The sequence below is a fragment of the Manis pentadactyla genome, chromosome 2, assembly GCF_030020395.1.
Source record: "Manis pentadactyla isolate mManPen7 chromosome 2, mManPen7.hap1, whole genome shotgun sequence".
In the NCBI taxonomy this organism is placed as follows: domain Eukaryota; kingdom Metazoa; phylum Chordata; class Mammalia; order Pholidota; family Manidae; genus Manis; species Manis pentadactyla.
Window position 1 is genome coordinate 10,441,418 of NC_080020.1, and position 20,358 is coordinate 10,461,775.

The 20,358-nt window shown below is 52.2% G+C and overlaps 1 protein-coding gene across 2 annotated transcripts; it reads left to right on the forward strand.

Moving 5' to 3' along the window:
- Positions 1-3,490: 3,490 nt before the first annotated feature.
- CDX2 (caudal type homeobox 2) lies at positions 3,491-10,300 on the forward strand. 2 transcript variants are annotated; one of them, XM_036917355.2, is made up of 3 exons: positions 3,491-4,227; positions 7,613-7,754; positions 8,630-8,880. In XM_036917355.2, exons 1-3 carry the CDS (start codon positions 3,687-3,689, stop codon positions 8,757-8,759), a joined length of 813 nt encoding a protein of 270 aa, XP_036773250.1. In that variant the 5' UTR covers positions 3,491-3,686; the 3' UTR covers positions 8,760-8,880. The 2 variants fall into 2 exon arrangements, with proteins under 2 accessions (XP_036773250.1, XP_036773249.1); XM_036917354.2 differs by having other exon boundaries at positions 3,495-4,227; positions 7,613-7,758; positions 8,630-10,300.
- Positions 10,301-20,358: the final 10,058 nt, after the last annotated feature.

Sequence of the window (20,358 nt, forward strand, 5' to 3'; positions counted from 1 at the left end):
TGTTAATGTGGATAGTGATGGCCTGTTCTATCTGGGTACAAGGGTCACAGGGGCCCCAGTTTCCACAAATATGGGGGAAAGCAGGGTCCCCCAAGCTGGAACAAACACCGGGGACCTTTGAGCAGGGAGGGAGCCTTGTCAATGATCTGTGGATCTGAGGAGTGTCTCATCAGCCTAGAGGAGCAGCCCGCCCCTTCCGGGGCCTCCTGCACCCCACCCCCTGGGCCCCTGCTCTTGCCCCAAGCGGGGATCCTGGAAGCCCTGACCCTCTCTGAGGAGTCGGATAGCCTCTACACCAGCATCAGTAACAAGGAGACATCCCTTTGACAGACAAGTTGTGGCTGCCTCTCTAGTCTTCCTGACCTACTTGGGTCATTTTCTTCCCACCCTCTCCTGCCCTTAAAACCCTCCTCGAGCTCTGGCTTCTGGAGTCACAGCTTCAGCCACAGCCCAACTCCAGCCCAAGCTTCCCAAACAAGTTTGTCTCCTTCAGAGTGATTTGCTGAAGGCTTCTCTGGTGGGGCAGCTGGTTGGAGATCAGCGGCACTGGCAGGAAGGGAGCCTTGAGCAGCGGGGGTTGGGGACAACCATCTGAGTCATTTTCAGTTCAGACCAAAAGGTTCCAAGAAAGCCGCCAAGCACCTTGGGTCTAGGACTGAGGAAGCTCTGCTTGGGGCCCTGTTGCAAGTGGCACCTGCATCTTCCCAAGGCCACACACCTGCTCCCAGGAGCTGGAGGGGCCCCCTAGTCCAGAGCAGGCCTCCAGGGATAGGTGCCCTGGAGGACGACTGGGGCTAAGCCATCAGAATGAAAAAAGGCCCTGGCACCCTTCCTCCCCTCCAGCCAGTTCCATCCAACCCTGCACCTGTGGGAACCTAGACAGGCCCTCTCTCGGCTCAGAGAGCAACCCGGATGTGAGGTGAGACTTCCACTTTGAGGAGTTTGTCCAAGGACATTATGATTGTCTCCTTTCCCCTCACCAAATAGCTCGGACCCCAGCACCACAGGGCGGGGCCTTGCGCTGGCACGGGAGCCCATTTTTCCATGAAGGAAACCCACTGATCTTCACAATGACTTCCTTTCTCCAGCCCTTGCACCCAAGTAAGCATCAGGCCTCCCTGCAATCCGGCCAGCTCTAGGGCCTGGTGTGACTCCTGGGGACAGAGCAACCCTGGCCACGCTCAAAGCATTTGGGCAGGCAGGCTGGAGCCCTTTCTCTGGGGAAGAGCACAGAGACACAGCTGGAAAACCGGGACAATTAGCCACCGGCCGGCGGCCAGGCCATAAAAACGCAGGAAGCGGCCACCACAGGGCGGTGGGGATGGCTATCCCCAATAAAGTGATTGTTCCAAAGAATGCCCACATTCCGAAGACACAGGCTCAAGCCTGGGCCCGGCTTCCAAAGCTTGAGGCTTTGGAGGGGGATGTGGGGGACGGAAGGAGGGATTGTGTCTCCAGGAAGAGGAGGAAGATGTTTGCTAGATCAAAAGTCTGCAGTACCCACCACTTAACCTCCCACATTCCTGCCCATCAGGACTGCAGACCCTTCCCTTTACTCCCCACCCCCAACCCAGTGATTTGGGTTCTATAATGGGGTTTGCAATTGATTTCCTATTTCATCTCTCAGGATGCCCAATGACGCTCAGCTGTCAGGGCCAGGCCTGGGCGATCCACATGGACCTGCTCTGGTCTCTCACCTCCTGAGTGTTCAGCTCATTGCCTGCCCCTTCCCCCCGGGCCCCCATTTCAACCTTCTTCCATAGGAAACACAGAAGATGGGAGAGACAGCCAGCAGGAGATCCTGCAGCCCCAGTTAGTTCTGGGCTAGTTGCTTGGGCCTGGTCTCTCTGTTGTGCAGCGTGGTGGCTGTCATCTGTGAGCTGGAGAGGACGACACCAGCTTTGTTCCCCATTCGGGAAGAGGTGAGGATCAAGGGATATAAAGGACCCTGGAAAGAGCTCCAGAGATGACAAAGGTGAAGTGACAACACCAGCGTGCTTGACAGTGAGAGCCGACAAGGGCAGAACAGGAGAGCGGGAAGGGCCCCTCTGGTTCTGAAAGGGCTGAAGTCACCCAGTCAGTCTGCCCAGCCCACCCAACCCGTGGATGGGACCCCAAGTCCTAGTCTGGCAGAGCCGTCTGGGCCCAGAGAGAAGGTAGATAGGGACCCAGGGCCCACTTCCCATGGTGGCTAAATGGAGACAGGAGCAGGCAGGAGCTGAATCGTGTAGCCTTGTGCTTCTGTTGGCATAGTGCGGAGCCAGGCTGCGTAGGTCCCCATAGCCGCCACTTCCCGGCCCTGGGCCCCTGGGACACTGTGCCTCAGAAACCAAGGGGGATCCTTCCTCTACTCTTCCCACTTTTCAGAAGCAGTCATAATGGCCCGGGGCTCCCTTCCCATGCCCTGGAGAGGAAAACCAATGTTCTCCATAAAGGAGAAAGAGCTTTTGAGACATAGGTATGATGTATGATACATTAGCAGAAATTCTAGGCTCTCTTTTCCTCAATTTTAACTACTTATTTAAGTATAATAAATATGTAAGTGTGGCTTGCTGAATTTTCATGAACTTACGTATCACCAGCTCCTTACTCAAGCAACAGAATATCGCTAGCGCCCTAGCAAGCGTCGCCTGCTCCCCTCCACGTCTGCCTCCGCTGGCCGGACTTCCACCTCAGTCTCCTTGGTTTGACTTTTGAGTACCTGAATATAAATGCTTTAAAAGAATTAATTGCTTTCATTTAATGTAAATTCCAAATGTTAGATGAACACGGAGGTGCAGCCTGAAGCTAGGGTCATAGGTACGTTGTGTGGAGGGCAATAGGTTTACTTGAGGAAGAAAGTAAATGATTAGCGGTGACAGTTGTTTGGGCGCGCGGTCAGTGTGGCCAGGGGCGCAGAGCGGGAAGGAACCTGCCCATCTCCTAAGGTTCATCTCATCACCTCTCGGGTGGGTCAGTAACACTGTCCTCAAAGCAATGGCTTCCCCTTTCTCCTGGGATAGAAGGAGCCTCTTGACCGCCCCCCGGCCTTTCTCTGCAAATGCATAAACACAACTCCTTAGTCTCCAAGCCCAGATTCCCACCAAGATAGCGCTTCCCACCCCCTCTTTTGCAAGTCTCTTGATTTCATTCTTTGAACCTGTGATTGGAGGTTAAAGTGCACCAGGTTGGAAGAAGGAAGCTCTTAACAATAAAGGTTTGAATATTTAGCTGTGATCGGGTCGCGGCCCTCTCGCGAGCCCCCCCCCTTATCTTTTAAAATGCAAATCACGTTTGGGGGGTTGTGTTGCAGGGTGAGCGCTGCGCCTCGACGTCTCCGGCCATTGGTGTCTGTGTCATTACCAATAGAGTCTTGTAAACACTCGTTAATCACGTAAGGCCGTCGGCCTGGGGCTCCGCACGCCAGCCTGTGGCGGGTCTTCCCCGCCTCTGCAGCCTAGTGGGGAGGAGGTGGGAGGAAAGAAGGAAGAAAGGGAGGGAGGGAGGAGGGAGGGAGGAGGCAGGCCCGAGGGAGGGACCGCCTCAGAGGCAGACGCGCCGCCAAGAGCCTGCGGAGCTCCGCGGGCCGGGGCGCAGCCACCCGCCGCTCGGCGCGCCCGCTGGCCCCTTCCCCTCGCACCCCCCGGCAGCCTCCAGTGTCCGTCCCCAGGCAGCATGGTGAGGTTTGCTGTGGGGCCCTCGCCACCATGTACGTGAGCTACCTCCTGGACAAGGACGTGAGCATGTACCCCAGCTCCGTGCGCCACTCCGGCGGCCTCAACCTGGCCCCGCAGAACTTCGTCAGCCCCCCGCAGTACCCGGACTACGGCGGCTACCATGTGGCGGCCGCGGCGGCCGCGGCCGCGAACTTGGACAGCGCGCAGTCCCCGGGGCCGTCCTGGCCTGCCGCGTACGGCGCCCCGCTCCGCGAGGACTGGAACGGCTACGCGCCGGGGGGCGCCGCGGCCGCCGCCAACGCTGTGGCGCACGGCCTCAACGGGGGCTCCCCGGCCGCCGCCATGGGCTACAGCGGCCCGGCCGACTACCACCCGCACCACCACCCGCACCACCACCCGCACCATCCGGCCGCCGCGCCGTCCTGCGCCTCGGGCTTGCTGCAGACGCTGAGCCCCGGCCCTCCCGGGCCCGCCGCCACCGCCGCCGCCGAGCAGCTGTCCCCCGGCGGCCAGCGGCGGAGCCTGTGCGAGTGGATGCGGAAGCCCGCGCAGCCGCCCCTCGGCAGCCAAGGTGAGCGCAGCGGCGGCGCCCCGCGGGAGGGCGCCCTGGAGGAGGACCCGGCGCGGTGGGGGAGCTGCGCGCCGGGGGCGGACCGGGGGAACGTCCGGGGGCGCCGGCCCGCGGGCCTTTCGCTACAGCGGCGGGCGGGAGGGCAGATCTGGGCCACCCAGCCGGGTTCAGTTTAGGGCAGGGGAGAGGCTCCTTTCCGACGGTTCCTCATTCATACCGCCCGAACCCTCTGGGAAGCGGCCGGAATGCCGGCGCGGCTGTGCGCGAGGGCGCCTAGACGCGTCCTCCCCATCTGCTGCCGCTCGGGCCCCGGGCGCAGCTTCCAGCCGCCGGGAACAGGGACTTTCAACCCCACCCGCCGGCCTCCAGACCGTTTCTCTCCACGCCCTCCTTGCTCATTTGAGCCACTGACGGAGAGTGGTGGCCTGGGGGGACCGGGAGGCCGGCGAAGCTGCGCGTGGGGCCAGGTTTGGCCATTCCGGCCAACTGAAGGGATCCAAGCCCCAGCGAGAAGGGAGGCCGGGCAAGGCTGCTCTAGCTGGAAGGAAGGTGTAGGGCCCGGGAGCTAAGGGGAAGGGGGTGCGTCACGGTCTTTGAACCTTTGATCTACAACGGGGTTATTTCAACCGACAGCAGGAGGCGAGGGGCAGAAGCTGTGGGAGTCCTCTCGTGTCTGCAGAGGAAGAAAGGGAGGAATCCTTGGAGGAGGCGGAATTCAGCTGCTGCTCCAGACAGGCTTCATTCATTTCTATCGAACCTTCCTTTCAAGGGTCTGGGGGTTGTGTGTGGGTGGGGGTGTACAAGCACTCATACGTTCAAGAAGCTTGCTCACGAGATGTCCCTTCAAAGACCCTAGGTTTGCTGGACTGTGGGGGCCCGTTGGTTCCGGGTCTGCGCCTTCTGGTGTCGGGATGTGTGTCAAGGTGGGAGGACAGGCGCTGGGTGTGGCGGGGAGAGTGCTGTTGGCCTCCCCTTTTTACTACATTAGGTCTTTTCCCAGCTCTCGGCACTTCCGCTTTTTTTCTCTTCCCTCCTTTCTAGCCCAGCCCGGCCCGCATGCAGGTTATGACCACTTTGCAGAGGTTTATGGCCAATTACAGCCGTATAAATCAGGGTAGCCATTGGGGGCTGTCTCTGGGCATCGGTTTTTTTGCGTCACTGGGCACATGTCGGGGATCGTCAGGGTAGGAAACGAGGCCGCCCAGGCAGAAGGCCACAGGGCCAACCTCGGAACCTCGGCTAGGTCCCTTCCCCGAGAGGAGGCGCCCTTGTTCGAACAGAGCGCGGTCCCAAAGAAGGCTCCCTTGCACCGAATCTGCCTGGGGCGCAAGTGGCGGGAGCCAGGGGGGTCTCGGAGACCGCTGGCGTGTCCTGAGAGCAGCCGCGGGGCCGGGGCGGGGGGAGGAGGGCCGTAGGAGCCCGGGCCGCGGGGTCAGCAGATGAGAGGCCGCTGTGAAGTCCCGCGCCGAGGTGGCAAGGCCGGAGTCGGCGCCGGGCGCCCTTGTGATGTTAATGTGGGGAGGCCGCGGCCCGCGAGCCGGTGCCCGACTCCTCTGCGGAGCATCATCTGTCAAGGGGCGAGGTGGGGGAGGTACTGGGCCCGGCCCGCTTTGATATACACCTTCCCAGCCCTGCCATTGTCTCTTTTAGGGCCCGGAAAGAGGGTGGTGACTTTTCGCAGTCAATAATGAATTCTGACAAGTCTCTCTCATCTCTTCCCTCCACCAGTCCTCTGTTTGGTTCCCAGGGGGTGTGGGGCGCCTCCAGGGCCCTTGGGGCGCGCGCCGCCGAGCGCCCTTCGGGTCCTGGTCGTTCGGTTTCCCCCTCCGTCCGGGATCCTGAAAGGGCCGCACTCCAGCAAGAGCCGCTCCCAAGCACCCTGCGGCGTGTGTTGCTGCTGGGAGCCGGGCTCCGAGAACTCTGCGTCCTGCTGCCGGGCCCTGGAGGTGTCCTCTGCGGCTCCAGCCTGGCTCCCCTGTCAGCCCCGCCTCAGGCTATCTGCCTCACCTAGTCTGATTCCCAGTTTCCTCATCTATAAAAAGGGAGCACTGCCTCCTGCAGCCTCGGGTGGGTTTTAGACGGTAACGCGTGTGAACGCGCCCACCGCTTAGAAAGCTCCCAGGACGTGTTTGTTTCCTCTGCGTTCTTAGCAGGCGCGGGGTCGGGGCCGCAGCGCCCATTCAAATGCGCCTGCCTGGCCGTGTTTATGTTAATGCGCCTGGCGGGGAGGGGATGAAAGCCGGGGCCGCCATTTGCTCAGTAGTGGTAATTCAAACAGAATGCGGTTGTTATTAAGGCATTGAAAGGGCTTTTCTTTGATAAGATCGCCTTGTCCTGCATTGTTTGCGACTGTGTTCCCCTTTCAGCGGCTCCGGGGAGCTCTCTCTGATCCTGCCTGTATCTTCCCAGGGCGCTTTTGTTGTGGTTTGCAAAGGGTTTTACCTGAACAAAGTCGGCCTGCGGGGCATTAAACACCTCCAAGCAACTCCCAGACCCTTTAGATCTTCCTCTAGGATGGGGCATTGGGCGATTGAACCTGTTCTGCTGGCAAGAAGACCCTGACCTGGGGCCCACCGGGAGAGCACAGCTCTTGACCAGAGCTCTGCGTACGGGTGACCCACGAGAGACCCGGTGGAGACGCCAGGCCCCGGCCTGCTCCAACTGCGTCGGTTCTATTTGTCAAGGCCCTTCAGTAAAACAATCAATCCGAGGTTTAATATGTTGACTCAATCCAATGAACATAGATCACTGGTCGGGGTAGCTCTGGCAGAGTTCACAGCAGGAATAAATGGGGGATTAAAAACAAAAATGCTGAATGCCAAACTAGGTTTGGCAGCCAGACCCCAGCTCAGAATTCCAGCAGACAGGCCTAGTGGGCCTGGGCATGAGTCTGGTGGTTTGAGGGAACCTGTCACCTCCCTGCACACCCTTTACACTTTGAATACAGCAAACAGAAAGTAACTCCCTCGCAACACATACTCACCGTCCCAGCTATAAGGCTGACCTCCCATTTCTGCTGGGCCCAAGAACCTGGGAGTACTCTGCCCCTTTCTCTTTAGTTCCAGCCAGCTCTCTTGTGCTATATTTGGCTTACCAAAAAGATGCTTGGGTTCTGCTATCTTCTGTGTGTATGAGGCCTTAGTTTTTCTTAATTTTTAAAAACCATTTAACCTGAAGGTTAGTTTAGTTGTCCGGAACAGCCCCACACCCTCCCTCTGCAGGACCCTCTGGGGGGTCTTGTCAGACACAGTAGGAACCAGCCAAACCCCGGCCCCCCAGGGTGGTGGAGGAAGAGAAATGACCCCTGGGTTAGGGAGGTTTGTCATTACCCATGACTGATGGGCTGCCTTGCAGTTCTCAGCCCTACCTTCTCCTTCCTCCACAGTGAAAACCAGGACAAAAGACAAATACCGAGTCGTGTACACGGATCACCAGCGGCTGGAGCTGGAGAAGGAGTTTCACTACAGTCGCTACATCACCATCCGGAGGAAAGCTGAGCTGGCTGCCACGCTGGGGCTCTCTGAGAGGCAGGTGGGAACCGGCCGGCTCGCTCCTAAGCCTGGTTGCTGCCTGGGGTTGCACCATGGGAAGAGTTAGAAGCCAGGCCCCTCAGAATCCACCTAGTTCTGTGGGCAGGTTAAAGCAGGAGGGTGGAGAGTATTTCCCTTGCGAATACTTTTTTTAAAAGGTTCCTTTCACCTCTAGTTGTTTTTTTCTTAATTTGATTTATTTTTTTTCTGTGGGATCGGGGAGATGCAAGAAAAAATAGTATTCATTTAATCCAGAATTCCATTTGGGTCAATAAAAACTTATTTGCCCTATTCTCTGTGCACACTATGGTATCTGGGGGAAAAAATTATGTAAGACCCAAATCCCTGCCCATAAAACTAGAGGGAGAGCTTGGCTCATGAACACTTTATGTGGTCTAGAAAAAACAGGGCAAATTCACAGCCAGGAAGCTCCACATTAAATCTCATTCTCAGGTCCAAGGTGAGAAATACTACATTTCAGTTTAGCTTTGAGAGGCCAAAGGTTTTCATTTTGAAGTACATGGAGCGCTGGCCGCCTCTTGCTTGGTGGAGAAAGGCCCTGGCTGTTTTTTTCCTTGATTCTGACACTGCACCTTTCCAGTCAAGTTGTAGGTAAAGGTTGCTTTTGGGGGAAACCTGTGGAGCCCGGAGGGCAGAAGGCTCTTCCCCCCCAAGGCTGAATTGGGCTTGGGCTTGAGCTGTTATGGCGGCTTGGGGGGACAGGCTCTGAGAGGGGTTTGGGGTCCTTTCCTTAGAGAAGGCATGTCTTTAGTTGGAGAGGGAGATATTGGTGCTAGTGCTGAATACCGTTCCCTTTTTCCCCTCACATCTTTTTCTCCATTACCTGTTTTTCTCCACTTCTCCATTTCTAGGTTAAAATTTGGTTTCAGAACCGGAGAGCAAAGGAAAGGAAAATCAACAAGAAGAAGCTACAGCAGCAGCCGCCGCCGCCGCCGCCCCCACCCACGCAGCCGCCTGCCCAGCCGCAGCCAGGTCCTCTGAGAAGTGTGCCGGAGCCCCTGAGTCCCGTGTCTTCCCTGCAAGGCTCGGTGCCTGGCAATGTCCCTGGGGTTCTGGGGCCAACTGGGGGGGTATTAAACCCCACTGTCACCCAGTGACCTACAGCAGCAGAGCAATTCCAGGTTGAGCCATGAGGAGCGTGGACTCTGCTAGAATCCTCAGAAGACACCCCTCCCCTCCCACCCACAAATGTGCAACAATTCACTAGCTCTCCGAGGAAAAATGGGGGCTAGGAGTAAAGACAAGTGGGTTTGGAGGCCTCAAGGAAGACATTCTCCCATATTTTGACATTTTCTGGTCTGACTCCGCCAGCGAGTGAGGAGACAGGAAGTGGTCACGGGGGCTTCATTTAGTCCTGGCAGAAGCCTTGCCTGGCCTGGCTGAACAGACCTAGGCTTTCAGCCCCCTCCTTCCCTACTCTTTGCCTCCAAAATCTGCAGCGTGCACCTCTGCTTGGAGCTGAGGGGAGAGGGACTCGGGGGAACACCAGTGCTGGGAGTCAAGATGACCTACTGCACTGCCGTCCAAGGACTAGCTGGCCCCTCCTGCCTCAAGGGCAGGCAAGATTTAAACTGCAGAAGCCAGAGGCAGCTAAGATAGAAACCTGGACCCACCGAAGACTGCAGAACCCCCAGGTCTTTGTCTTTCTCCTCTTCCCTTCCCAGACCAGGAAAGCCTTGGCTGGTGTATGTGCCGTGTATGGCATGAGGCGGGGTGGTTATTGGTCTCCAGGCCTGACAGGGGCCCAGGACAGAGGGCCTTGTTTAGAAAACCTGTCACCAGGGCTTCTCTGGGATGAATGTATGTCCGTGCTGTAAATGCCAGAGCCAACCTGGACTTCCTGTCATTCTCACAGTCTTGGGGCTGATGAAGAAGGGACGTTTTTGTTTTGCTGCTGCTGTTTGGGTTGTTTGTTGGTCTGTAGAACATCCAAGCCAGCATTTAAAACGCCTTCTGGATCCATGGGGAGAGAAGTGATATGGTGAAGGGACATGGGGGGGTGGGGTACTTGAACACAGTTGAATTTTTTCTAAAGAGAAAAAAAGATAAATAGAGCTTTCCAGATTTCAGATTCTGTATTTATCATCAGATTTTGTCTGGAATTATTATTTTTTTTTAAGAAATGAAATATCTTCTCTATTTGCAAGCTAGAATTAGAAAATCATGGAGGGGGTGGAGAAGGTTATCTGGACAACCTCATTTTACCCCAGAGCGTCAGAAGCCTGAGGGAGCTGCTTTTGAGACCTTCCCTGCCCCCAAGCCTGAGCCCAGCCTTGGACTGTGGAATGTGTGGTTCTCCTGGGGGTGCCTTTGGGCAAAATGTACATCTGAACCGTCAGCTGCTTCCCAGATACCTGGAATTCTGGGGGATGGGGTGAGAGAGCCCCTTCATAGCATCCCGTCAAATACGCACTGCCGCAATGACAAACCCTGCATTAGTGATTCCCTTCTCCCGAGGGATGCCCCACAGCCCAGCTAGTTGAACATAAGCATTAAGTAAAAATATTTTCTGTTTTCCCGAAGCAACATTTCCATGAATATAGTCCGTGAATCACTGGGCATTTCCAGGGGCCCTTACTGCCTCCGCCCTGTGCCCTGCCCCACGCGGCGTCCTTGCCCCATTCTCCCTCCCACCTACCCTCAGACGAGAATTCAAGAACCAGTATAAGATCCCTTTAGTGATGGCTGGTTGTTATCGGCCTGATCCGCTGGGGACCCGGCTGACGTCCTTGAGATTTTTGGTCCTGGAGGCCAATGAGCTAGGCGCTGTCGGCAGGGCCTTGGGAGAAGGGCTTCACCCTCCATTTCGGTCTTCCCACGAGCACCTTTGAGCCCTAATCGTGGCCTCCACACAGGGAAGAGATGCCCCGAGGGCTGGGGAGGACAGCCGAGCTGGGAGACAGGAACAGCCCCTGCAGCAGCTCCCCGGTGCCGCGGCTCTTCCGGGGGCGCATTCCGCTCCGGGATTGAGAAAGGGATTCCGGCGGCCGGGCCGCAGGCGCCCGGCCTGGCGGCGGGAGAGACCGTGCACCGCCCCCGCAGGGGCGGAGGCTTCCCGGGGAAGCCGAGATGGGGCGGGCTGGGCGCTGGGTTCCGTCTCGCGGCGGCGGTGAGGCCGCGTCCTCGCGGGCTATCCCGGCGCCGGGAGGGGAGCGGAGCCCCGCGCCCAGCCGCGCCCACGCGCCCGCCCCCAGCCGCCGCCGCCGTTGCTATGCGTTGCCGTGAAACGCCTGTCAATAAACGCTGTTTGGACAGCGGAGCGAGAGCACAAGGGTTGTTTGCTTAGTGGTTAGAGGTTCAAAAGTCGGCATTGTCCCTCCGCAGGCGATTACAAGTTCTTTCCCTTCCCGGGGCTCGGGCCCCTGCCCTGCCGTCCGCCGCGGGCCCGCGCGCGGCGCGCCTCCGGGGCGAGGAAGGGCGCCCGGCCGCCCTCTGAAATGCAAGGACCCTGCTCGGCTGCCAGCTGCCTGCCCATCTCCCCGGCCGCCCAGGAGGCAAGACCTGGGGGCTCTTGCCGGCAAGGGAGGCCACCCCGCTTCCAACACCGAGGCAGCGCCCCGGGAGTAAACCCAAGGGAACACGGGGACATGGCGCAAGTGGGCAGTGCAGTCTGAGCAGAAGTTTAGCGGGATCGGCGCTGAGACTCCCGGGTTTATTTTTAAAGGGTGACTTCGGGACTCCGAGCGCCTCTGGCGCTGAGCTGGGTGGGTGGGCGGCGAGGAATCCCTCGGCCCTATTCTTAGCTCGGGCCGCCAGGGGGCGCGCGCGTTCCGGGAAGAGCTGGGGCCGGGGCGCGCGCCTCTCCGGCTCTGGAGCGCACCCGGAAAAGGACGCGGCTCGCACCCACCTGGAAGGCGGCAAGCTCCGGCGCCGCTCCCATGCCGGCTGCTCCCAAACTGGGCCGAGGCGAGATTTCACTATGACCGTGGGCCTGTCGAAAACAAGTTCAAGCTAAGTCAGGCTCAGGAGATTCTTGGATCTGTTGAATGTTTAAGAAAATCAAATTTGGGGGAGGGAAGCTATCCACCATTCTAGAAGGGTCTTTTTGCACAAAATGTTTCTTAAAAAAATTACAGTAATATATGGAAAGACTGAGAATTTAGGATAAATATAGGGGGAAAATGTACCAGTATTGTGGAACTCATGTCAAAATAGGTTCATATGAAGAGAAAACAGCCTGAATCTTTTTTTTTCCTATGAACAATTCATTGCTTTGTCATAGTCATCAAATAAAAATAACGAGGTGGACTGCTAATGAAGGCAATGAAAGTTTCAATGAGTTTCACTTCTTATAACATCTAGTAAGGTGCCTATTCAATAGAAATCTAAATACGTAAAGAGCAATATTCTCCCTACTCGCTATTGTTATTCACAACCACTCTGGAAAATATTAAGACAACAACAAAGCAGAAATAAAGAAATCTCAGCTATAGAATCTTAAGATTATATATATATATTAGGGGCACTATTTGCACAAGTTTAGGGACAGGCATTTACCATTTAAATGACCTTGGGGAGATGACAACCATTTCCTCATTTGTCATATGGGAACCCAATGAAGTGAAGAAAGCCAATGCAAGGTACAGCATACACTTAGGATTAGACTTCAATAATGACATGAACTGCTGCTTTTTATCATGAACTATCTTCAGCAAAGTGGTCAAGGGTGCTTACAAAAAACTTTTGAACAAGGATAATTTCTCAAATCATGGTAGGAAAACCCCTTCCCAGAAGTTTTTCTAATGCACTCAGCTTTGCTTACCTTGTCAAAATATCCCCCAGGCTGTTGTCTCTTGATTTCACTATCCAAACAACTGCACAAAATCTCAGGTGGCAAAGTACTAACCTACCATATGTGAAAGTGAGTTACTGATCTGCGTAGCTTATTTGCTCTTTCATTCATCAGAAAAGATATTTCCATACACTTTTGGTTGTATTTAGGAGACTCAAGCTGAGGAGGTAGTTGAGAATCCCCTTATAATTGAGCAGGTTGCTTTTAACTCAAAAGGGGCAGAGAAACAGATACTCTAATTATATGGCATCAAAATAAATTTATTTTGGAACAATTTCCATCCCAACATTTCAGTATCAATTCTTCAGGGAGCCACCCCAAAAAGCAGCTGTGGATTTAATTTTTAAAGCCTGATCCATCCCTTCAAGGCAGCTTTAAGGCAAGCATTTGACTCTAGTCCTCATGACTTTACATTCAAACTACAGCAACGGACCTTGTGTTAAAGAAGTTTTGCTTTGGAGGAAAACATTCTTATCCTGTAGGTAATAATAGTAATGGAGATTAACTTGTAAATATTTAAAATGAACATTTAAATTATTTTCTTAAATCACATTTAGACTATACAAAATTGCAACCCTCGTAATTCTTACATTTAGTCATTTTATTCCCTTGACCTTTTTTCTTTCATCTTACTCTCTTAATACAAGAGGATGACTAGGATTTTAGGAAAAGCAGGTTTGTACTGATGACTGTTGGATGAGCTGAGTGATTCTGAGCCAAAACAATTACTAAATGTCATCTTAGCTACAAACCAAAGGGAATATATTCTCCTTGTCTCATTACTTTCTTGAAGGTTATGAAACTAGATCTAGAGGGGAAAACCCTCAAATTCCAAACAAGGGAAGCAAAATCTGTCAGTTCCAGAGATTGTACTAACATTTACCTTGACATTCTTCTTGGAGAAGAATCAGTTTAGAGAAGGTAGGGCAAGTGCATAGGTGACCCTTTGGTTATTAGGTCTCTAGTACCCAAACATTACATTTGTTTTAACAACAGCTTTTCCAAACTGGAATTGTCATTAACCTCAGTGGATATAGATAATGTCAACTAAATTGCTAGAGCCCCAAAGTTAAATGAACAGTTTGTTCTTCTTTTCTGCAGGATCCTGGTGATTCTAATCCATAAACTACAACACAATCAGTTTTGATCCATAAAGAAGAGTTCCCTGTGATTAAATGATAGCCAGATCATCCCTTCACACACACACACACACGTAAGAAATTTACACATTTGCTTTAAAATAGTATTCAGATCAAGTTTATGCATCTAGTGTTTTATTGGTAAATAGGAACCCAGGTATTTCATGCATTTTAGTATTTATGTTTTAATTTCTAGGAAAGGAATTATTTTCTAATTGTTAATGTGTTATCTCAGAACTTTCAAGATTGACAGTCTATCACAACACTTTGTATCTGCAGTATGACATGACTAAGTTTTACACAAGTGGTAGTTGATAAATTCCTCTCCAACCTCAGGAAAGCAAACAATGAAAAACAATGTAGGAGCTAAAGTCATTGTAGTACAAACATACAATGGCTTGTTGTGTGACACTTAAACGATTTGAATTTATTGGCGATTAGTAGGATTAGCGATTAGTAAAATTAGAATGAGAAGATTAAGTACCTGAACCACAGATTAGAAGTTGTTAAAAATGACCTGGGCAGGCTCTTTTACTCATGAAAGACAATGTATTTTCCCTTCACTCTGTGTATCTAGTGTATTAAAAACATCAACCACAACAAAAGTTAACAGGACTAGGTTCTATTTTCAGTACCTCCCACCCCGTTTTCTAGGCAGAATTCTGGTAGTGTATATGTGAATTGCCAGAAACAAACAGAAGAAAGACATAATTAAGCAAGAATCAGAAACTGTTGTCTAATAAATAGCAACAGCAGGAATCATGCAGAAAGAACAGAAAGAAGACTGCTTGTGTGGGACCCACACATACAAAAAAGAAAAAAAAATTCCCCCTCAAACCACTTTATTGAAAATCATGCAAATTCCAGAAATCCAAATTTCTCTAATCCTATTCGTTCCTATTACAATTTCCATCACGCTTATGTCATATAAACATCTTCATACTTTCAGATATCTGTTAGTGATCTATTGTTAGACACATTAGACACTAATTCAGAATGACAGTTCTTGGTTCTGATTTTAAGGCAACAGAAAACCAACAGTCAACATTTCCCCCCTCATTTCTAGTTAGTCTTGAATGTATATCCAGTGCTGTGTTTGCAGCTCTTGGGTGTACACTGGGCCAGAACTCAGAGCTAAACGGCCAAATGACCGAGAGATCGTGCCATCTGAAACTGCTCAATGAGCAAATTTTAGATGGACTTCATATTACTGAATAACGCTGGACGCTAAAGCCAGAGAAAACAGACAAGAAGCAAGCGGTTTCCCTAGTGGGAACCTTTAGTTCCCTCTACCTCAGAGTCTATCTGGATTTGAATATTTGAATGCTTCAGGCAGAAAAATGGAGCTAAACTGCTCACACCCAAAAAGGTCAGGTGTCCAAAATAGGCTTGGGCAGCACTGGGCCTGGATCTAGGCATCTGTGCATGGCCCCAGCCATTGGGGGAGATACAGCTCAGGTAGCGGCGGCCGCGCCCCGTCCCCGGGGGGGAGATCACCGAGTCCACGTCTGCGCCCGCCCCACCCGGCTCCAGGCTCCGGAACCCTCCCCAAGGCCACCAGGGCCTGCAGCCCCAGCGCCGCGCGCCTGCTCGAGCTCTCGGGGGTGGGGGGTGGGGCGGAGGCGCAGGGGCCCGGTCGTCGCCCTCGCCCGCCGCGGCGGCCTGCGGCTCCCGGGCAGTCTCCGCGCTGCAGGGGAGCGCGGTGCGGGGGGGAACGAGGTGCGGACCGCGGGGCCTGCGCCCGGGGCCTCCCCGCGGCGCCCCGCCACCGCCTGCGCCCCCCAAGTCGCGCAGGGAGATTCCAGGCACTGCTTTTCTAACGTGGAGCAGCTTGCTTTCAACAGTGGCCTTGGCCACTACGGTTAAGGGAACTGTGGTTTCCACGTGACGCGGGCTGCTAGGGGCGGGGGCGGTGTCGGGCAAGGGGCCACAGGCGCGCGCGCCGGCCCGGCCCCGGCGAGGAGCCCCGGGAGCGGTGGCCCCCGGCGAGGATGAGCGCCCGGGCGGCGGCGGCCGGGGCCAGAGGGGCTGTAGATTGACCGGGGGGATGGGGGGCGGACGGGGCGGGAGCGCTGGTGGGTCCGCCCCGCCCGCAGCGGCGCCCGACGAGAGCCGCGTGCCCGGCAGGCGGCGCTGCTGCCCCGGCTGAGCGCAGGGCTGGCGGAAAGGGCCGGGCCCCGCGGCCGGCTGCACGGGCTCCGTGTCCCACCCCCGCGAACCCGGGAGCCGGGCGAGCGGGCGGGGGACGCGAGGGCTGAGCGGCCCCGGGGCCCCCCGCCGCCCCTCCCGCCCCTCGGGCGCTTCCTCGGCCTCCCGGCTCAGGGCGCGGAGCGCAGGGCCCGCCGCCCTGTGGGGCGCCTGGGCGGTGCACGAACTGCACCTTCGCACCCTTCCTCGCGTGCGCCGCCGCACTGCGCCCCCGGCTCCTTCTCCCCGCGGCCCCGACAGTTCCCGGGGGAGGGGGGCGCCGCCGCGCTCGCGTCTCATCTCGGCAGGGAAACGTCTCCCGGGTCTGCCCCTCGCCAGGCGCAGGAGATTCCCAGCTGCAATGAGCAGAGGCGGTTTGAGGGCTGATCCCCAACCGGGGCCCACTTCGGGGGGTGGGGGTGGCGCCGAGGCGGAATCACTCTTAATCTCGTCTCACGGCTAAATAATTTACTCAAGTTTTTCTCCTCCTGCCAATTCCCTTGCCTGCACCCCTGCCCTTGACTTCCTGCTTTGTGAAGCCCCGGGGAGAGAGAGGCCAACTCTTAATAAAAGTTAATATTAATAGTGCCGGCGGCGCCGCGCCCGTGCTTCTGCAGCCGCCCGCGGTCTCCTCTCCCCGCTCCTCCAAGCCAAGCCCCCTCCTCTGGTGTTTCTTGTAAAATCGGAGATGGGACTTGTACTTTGGGGAGTATTTGGGAAACGAGGGCGCTTGGGCCACGTCCTCCGCACCACATCCTCCGGTTCACCGAGCGCCGAGAGCCGCAAAGGTCGAGCGTGCACACACAGTAGCTGCCCCGCGGAAGCAGCGCCCTCCCGCCGCGCCTCCGGCTCTACAGCACCGAGTTAAGAGATAAGCGCCAGGGGAGTCAGCAGGTTTGACAGGAGAGTTACCCGCAGGAAGGGAGCAGCCCCGCAAACTCGGGGGAGTGGGGGCTGGGGGGAGCAAAATTTACCCATAAGAGCGTGTAGGGTCCGCAAACATTTTCTTTTTTTAATATGGATAGGCAACAAACCAATTCTGTAAAAAGAATACGAATCGTGTCAAGGACACTTTTTCCTAACGTGTGGGCAAAGGATTCAAACGTAGCAAAGTCTGGTCTATGTATTAAGGTCACAGATAAAAATCCCTGTTCTTGGGAAGTTTATAATGTGCTGGGTGGGGAGACACTGAAAATCATGTACTTATTTACTTGCCTACTGATGGATATTCAAGTTGTTATCAGCATTTTTGTTATTATAAACTATACAGAGGTAAACATCTTTTTACATATATCCTTTTGTATCTTTGTATTTTAAAGAATAGGTTGCTTAAATTGGAAATGTTACGTCAAAGAAAACGATCATTTTTTTTCTTTAATAAATATAGTCATTGCTTTCTGAAAAGGTCTAGCAATTCATACCACCCTAACAGGTGCCTATATGTGAGTGCCCCTTTCTCCATAGCCTCTTTGTGCTAGAGGTTATCTTTTACGTTTTTGCTAATCTGGTGGACAGCAAATGATCACTAACCTGATTTTATGTTTCGTAATTATTAAGCAGGTTGAGCATATTTTCATAGGTTTAATAGGCATTTGCATTTTCTGTGATTTGTTTGAATCTATTATTTTCTAGTAAATGGAAAAGAAACGGAGTGCTTACACATCTGGGCTCTTGCTTGATCCTTTAACTTATATTATTTCATTTAATTTTTACAACAACTAATACCTATCCCTATAAGAGAGATTCAAATCTAGGCCTTTCTGATATAAAACACCATGTCATTTCAACCACTACTGAGTCTAATCTCTGAATGCAGCTGATTTAAAAGCAAAGTGTGATACTATAAATAAAACAATAAATAACTATCAAAAACATAACTTCCAAAATTTAAAAGCAAATTTAAAAAACGACGAACAAGAATTTGTTACAAAAATGATAGAAGAGTGTCATCCTTAATACATGAAGACGTCAATGCAAAATGATAAGGAAAACACTAGACCTCTAAAGAAATACCATCAAATAACACAAAACTTAAAAAAAAATCCAATATTCAATGCTGGTTGAGGGTATGATGAAACAGGCACCTCATACTGATAATAAGATTGTAAATTAATATAATTTTGAATAGCAATTTGGCAACATATTTTACAAGTTTTAAAATATGTACACTCATGTTCAGTAATTCCACATCTAGAACTGATCTAAGGAAACAATCCAAAGTAGGAAGTTGGAAATAAGTGTCCAACCGTTAAGATTTTGGATAGCTAAATTTTAATATATCCATTCAGTAGAATATTTTATAACCATTAAAGCTGCAGTTTTCAGAGTATTTAATGATCTTGGGAATAATGATTCCTTTTGGCCCATACATCAAAAAAGGCAGCATACTAAATAATAAATACAATACGATCTTTGTAACTATTCAGTTGTGGCAGGCTGGAAAATGTTCCTCTAAAAGATATTTATGTCCTGATCCCAGGAACCTGTGCATGCTAGCTTGTATGGCCCCAAAACACACAAGCAAAAAAAACAAAAAAAACCACACACACAAACACCTCTCACCAAAATAAAACCAAAACACCAAAAAAAAAAGAAAAAGCCCACAAAAACAAAAAACAAAAAAACACCCCAAACAGTCTCTGCAGATATGATTAAATTAAGGACCTTGAGGTAGAGAGAGAACATCCTGGACTATTTATGTGAGTCCTAAGTGCTGTCCACCAGTGACCTTATAAGAGAGATACGGAGGCAGATTTCACACACACACACACACGTGAGAGTGATACGAGGAAGGCAGTGAGAGATTTGATGTTGGCCACAGGGACAGGAATGATACAGCCACCAGAAGCTGGAAGAAGCAAGGAACAGATAGATGTTCCCCTACAGTCACCAGTGTGGCTCTGCCAACACCTTAATTTCAGCCTAGTGATACTAACTTTGGGCTCTGTCCTTTAGAACTGTGAAAGAACGAATTTCTGTTGTTGTAAGCCACCAAATTCATGATCATTTGTTACAGCAGCCGCAGGAAACTAATACACCAGTGTTTTTTTTTTTATTGCTGTATAGCAAAACTCTGCACGTAGTGTCATACAACAAGCATTTCACTGTGTTCATGGTTTCTGGGGGTCAGGAATCCAGACAGGGTACAGCAGGACTGACTTGTCTCTGCTCCACAATGTCTAGATGCTCTTTAAGACTTGCGTGACTGGAGCAGAAATCATCTAGAGGTTTCTTTACTCATACATTTGGTACCTAGGCTGAAATGAGTAAAAAGTTGGACTCCTTTGCTTGTTAACCACAGTTCTTCTTCATGTTGCTTGGGCTTCCTCACAGCATGATTGTCAGACTCTTTATATTGTGGCTCAGGGTTCTAAACCTTGTGTTCCTAGTGAGCAGGATGGAAGCTGTCTGGCCTATTAAGTCTTTGCTTCAGAAGTCACGTAGTGTCACTTTTACCACCACTTTCAATCTACTGATTGAAGCAATGATGGACCCTCTCAGATTCAAGAGGAGGGGAATGAGTTCACCTCTGAATGGGAGGCATATCAAAGAATAAAGCTGCCACAGTTAGTCCTATGCTTACAAATTATTTACATTCCTCTGCACTAAGTTCTCCCAGTTTCATCTCATTTGGGAACTGGGCTTAGGCTCAGGGTCCAGGACATCATAATATAGATCTATTCCAGGTGGCTTTAGGCTCCTTGAGTTAAGTTCCTTGATTTGAAAACCTAGGAATTAAAGAGACAAATTTTCTGCCACTTCTTCCTCAAATTAACCCAACATGCAATGATGGGACTGGTACAGGGTAACTGCTGCAGATACTCCGGTTCTGAAATGGAGAAAACAGGAGTACATAGCAGTCTTTGGTTTATAGTAATTCTGAAATCCACCCAAGCACATGTGGCCCATTTATTGATTACAACACTGTCCTGCTCTCTGGGAGTGACTCTCTGGGACTTTTTTCTTTGCCCTGTGGGCCTTTGTTCCCATTCTTTGAGTTATTCTCCTGTGTTTCCATAAAAAGTAGTCTGTGTTTGCAATTTTTTCAACCTGCTTTCTGCCTAGAAGCTTTGGGAGCCCAAGGCCTCATTTCATTTTGTACTATCTCTGTTCCTTTCAATTCAAGATGATATAATTACTTAAAAACCCTTGTGGGTTTCTCATCTTTCCATTTATTAAAAAGGGAAAAACATCTGTTAGATGCAGCTACCCACAAATCTCTGAGATAAGCTCTTCTCTCCCTTGAGCCCCTCTGAGGTTGTCATGCAACCACCTCTTTAAGATTTCTAGAAGCTCTATTGTTTAATAGATTGTAAGGCTTGCCCTAAAATCCTTAGGAGGCTGTAGAGGCCCAGAATAAGCCATCTAAAATATGCCTCTTTGGCATAAGGATTATTTTGAGCTGAAGGCAATTGAGAGCCAGCTGTTTGAGGGAGTGTTGTCTGCCCTCTCCTTTCCTGTC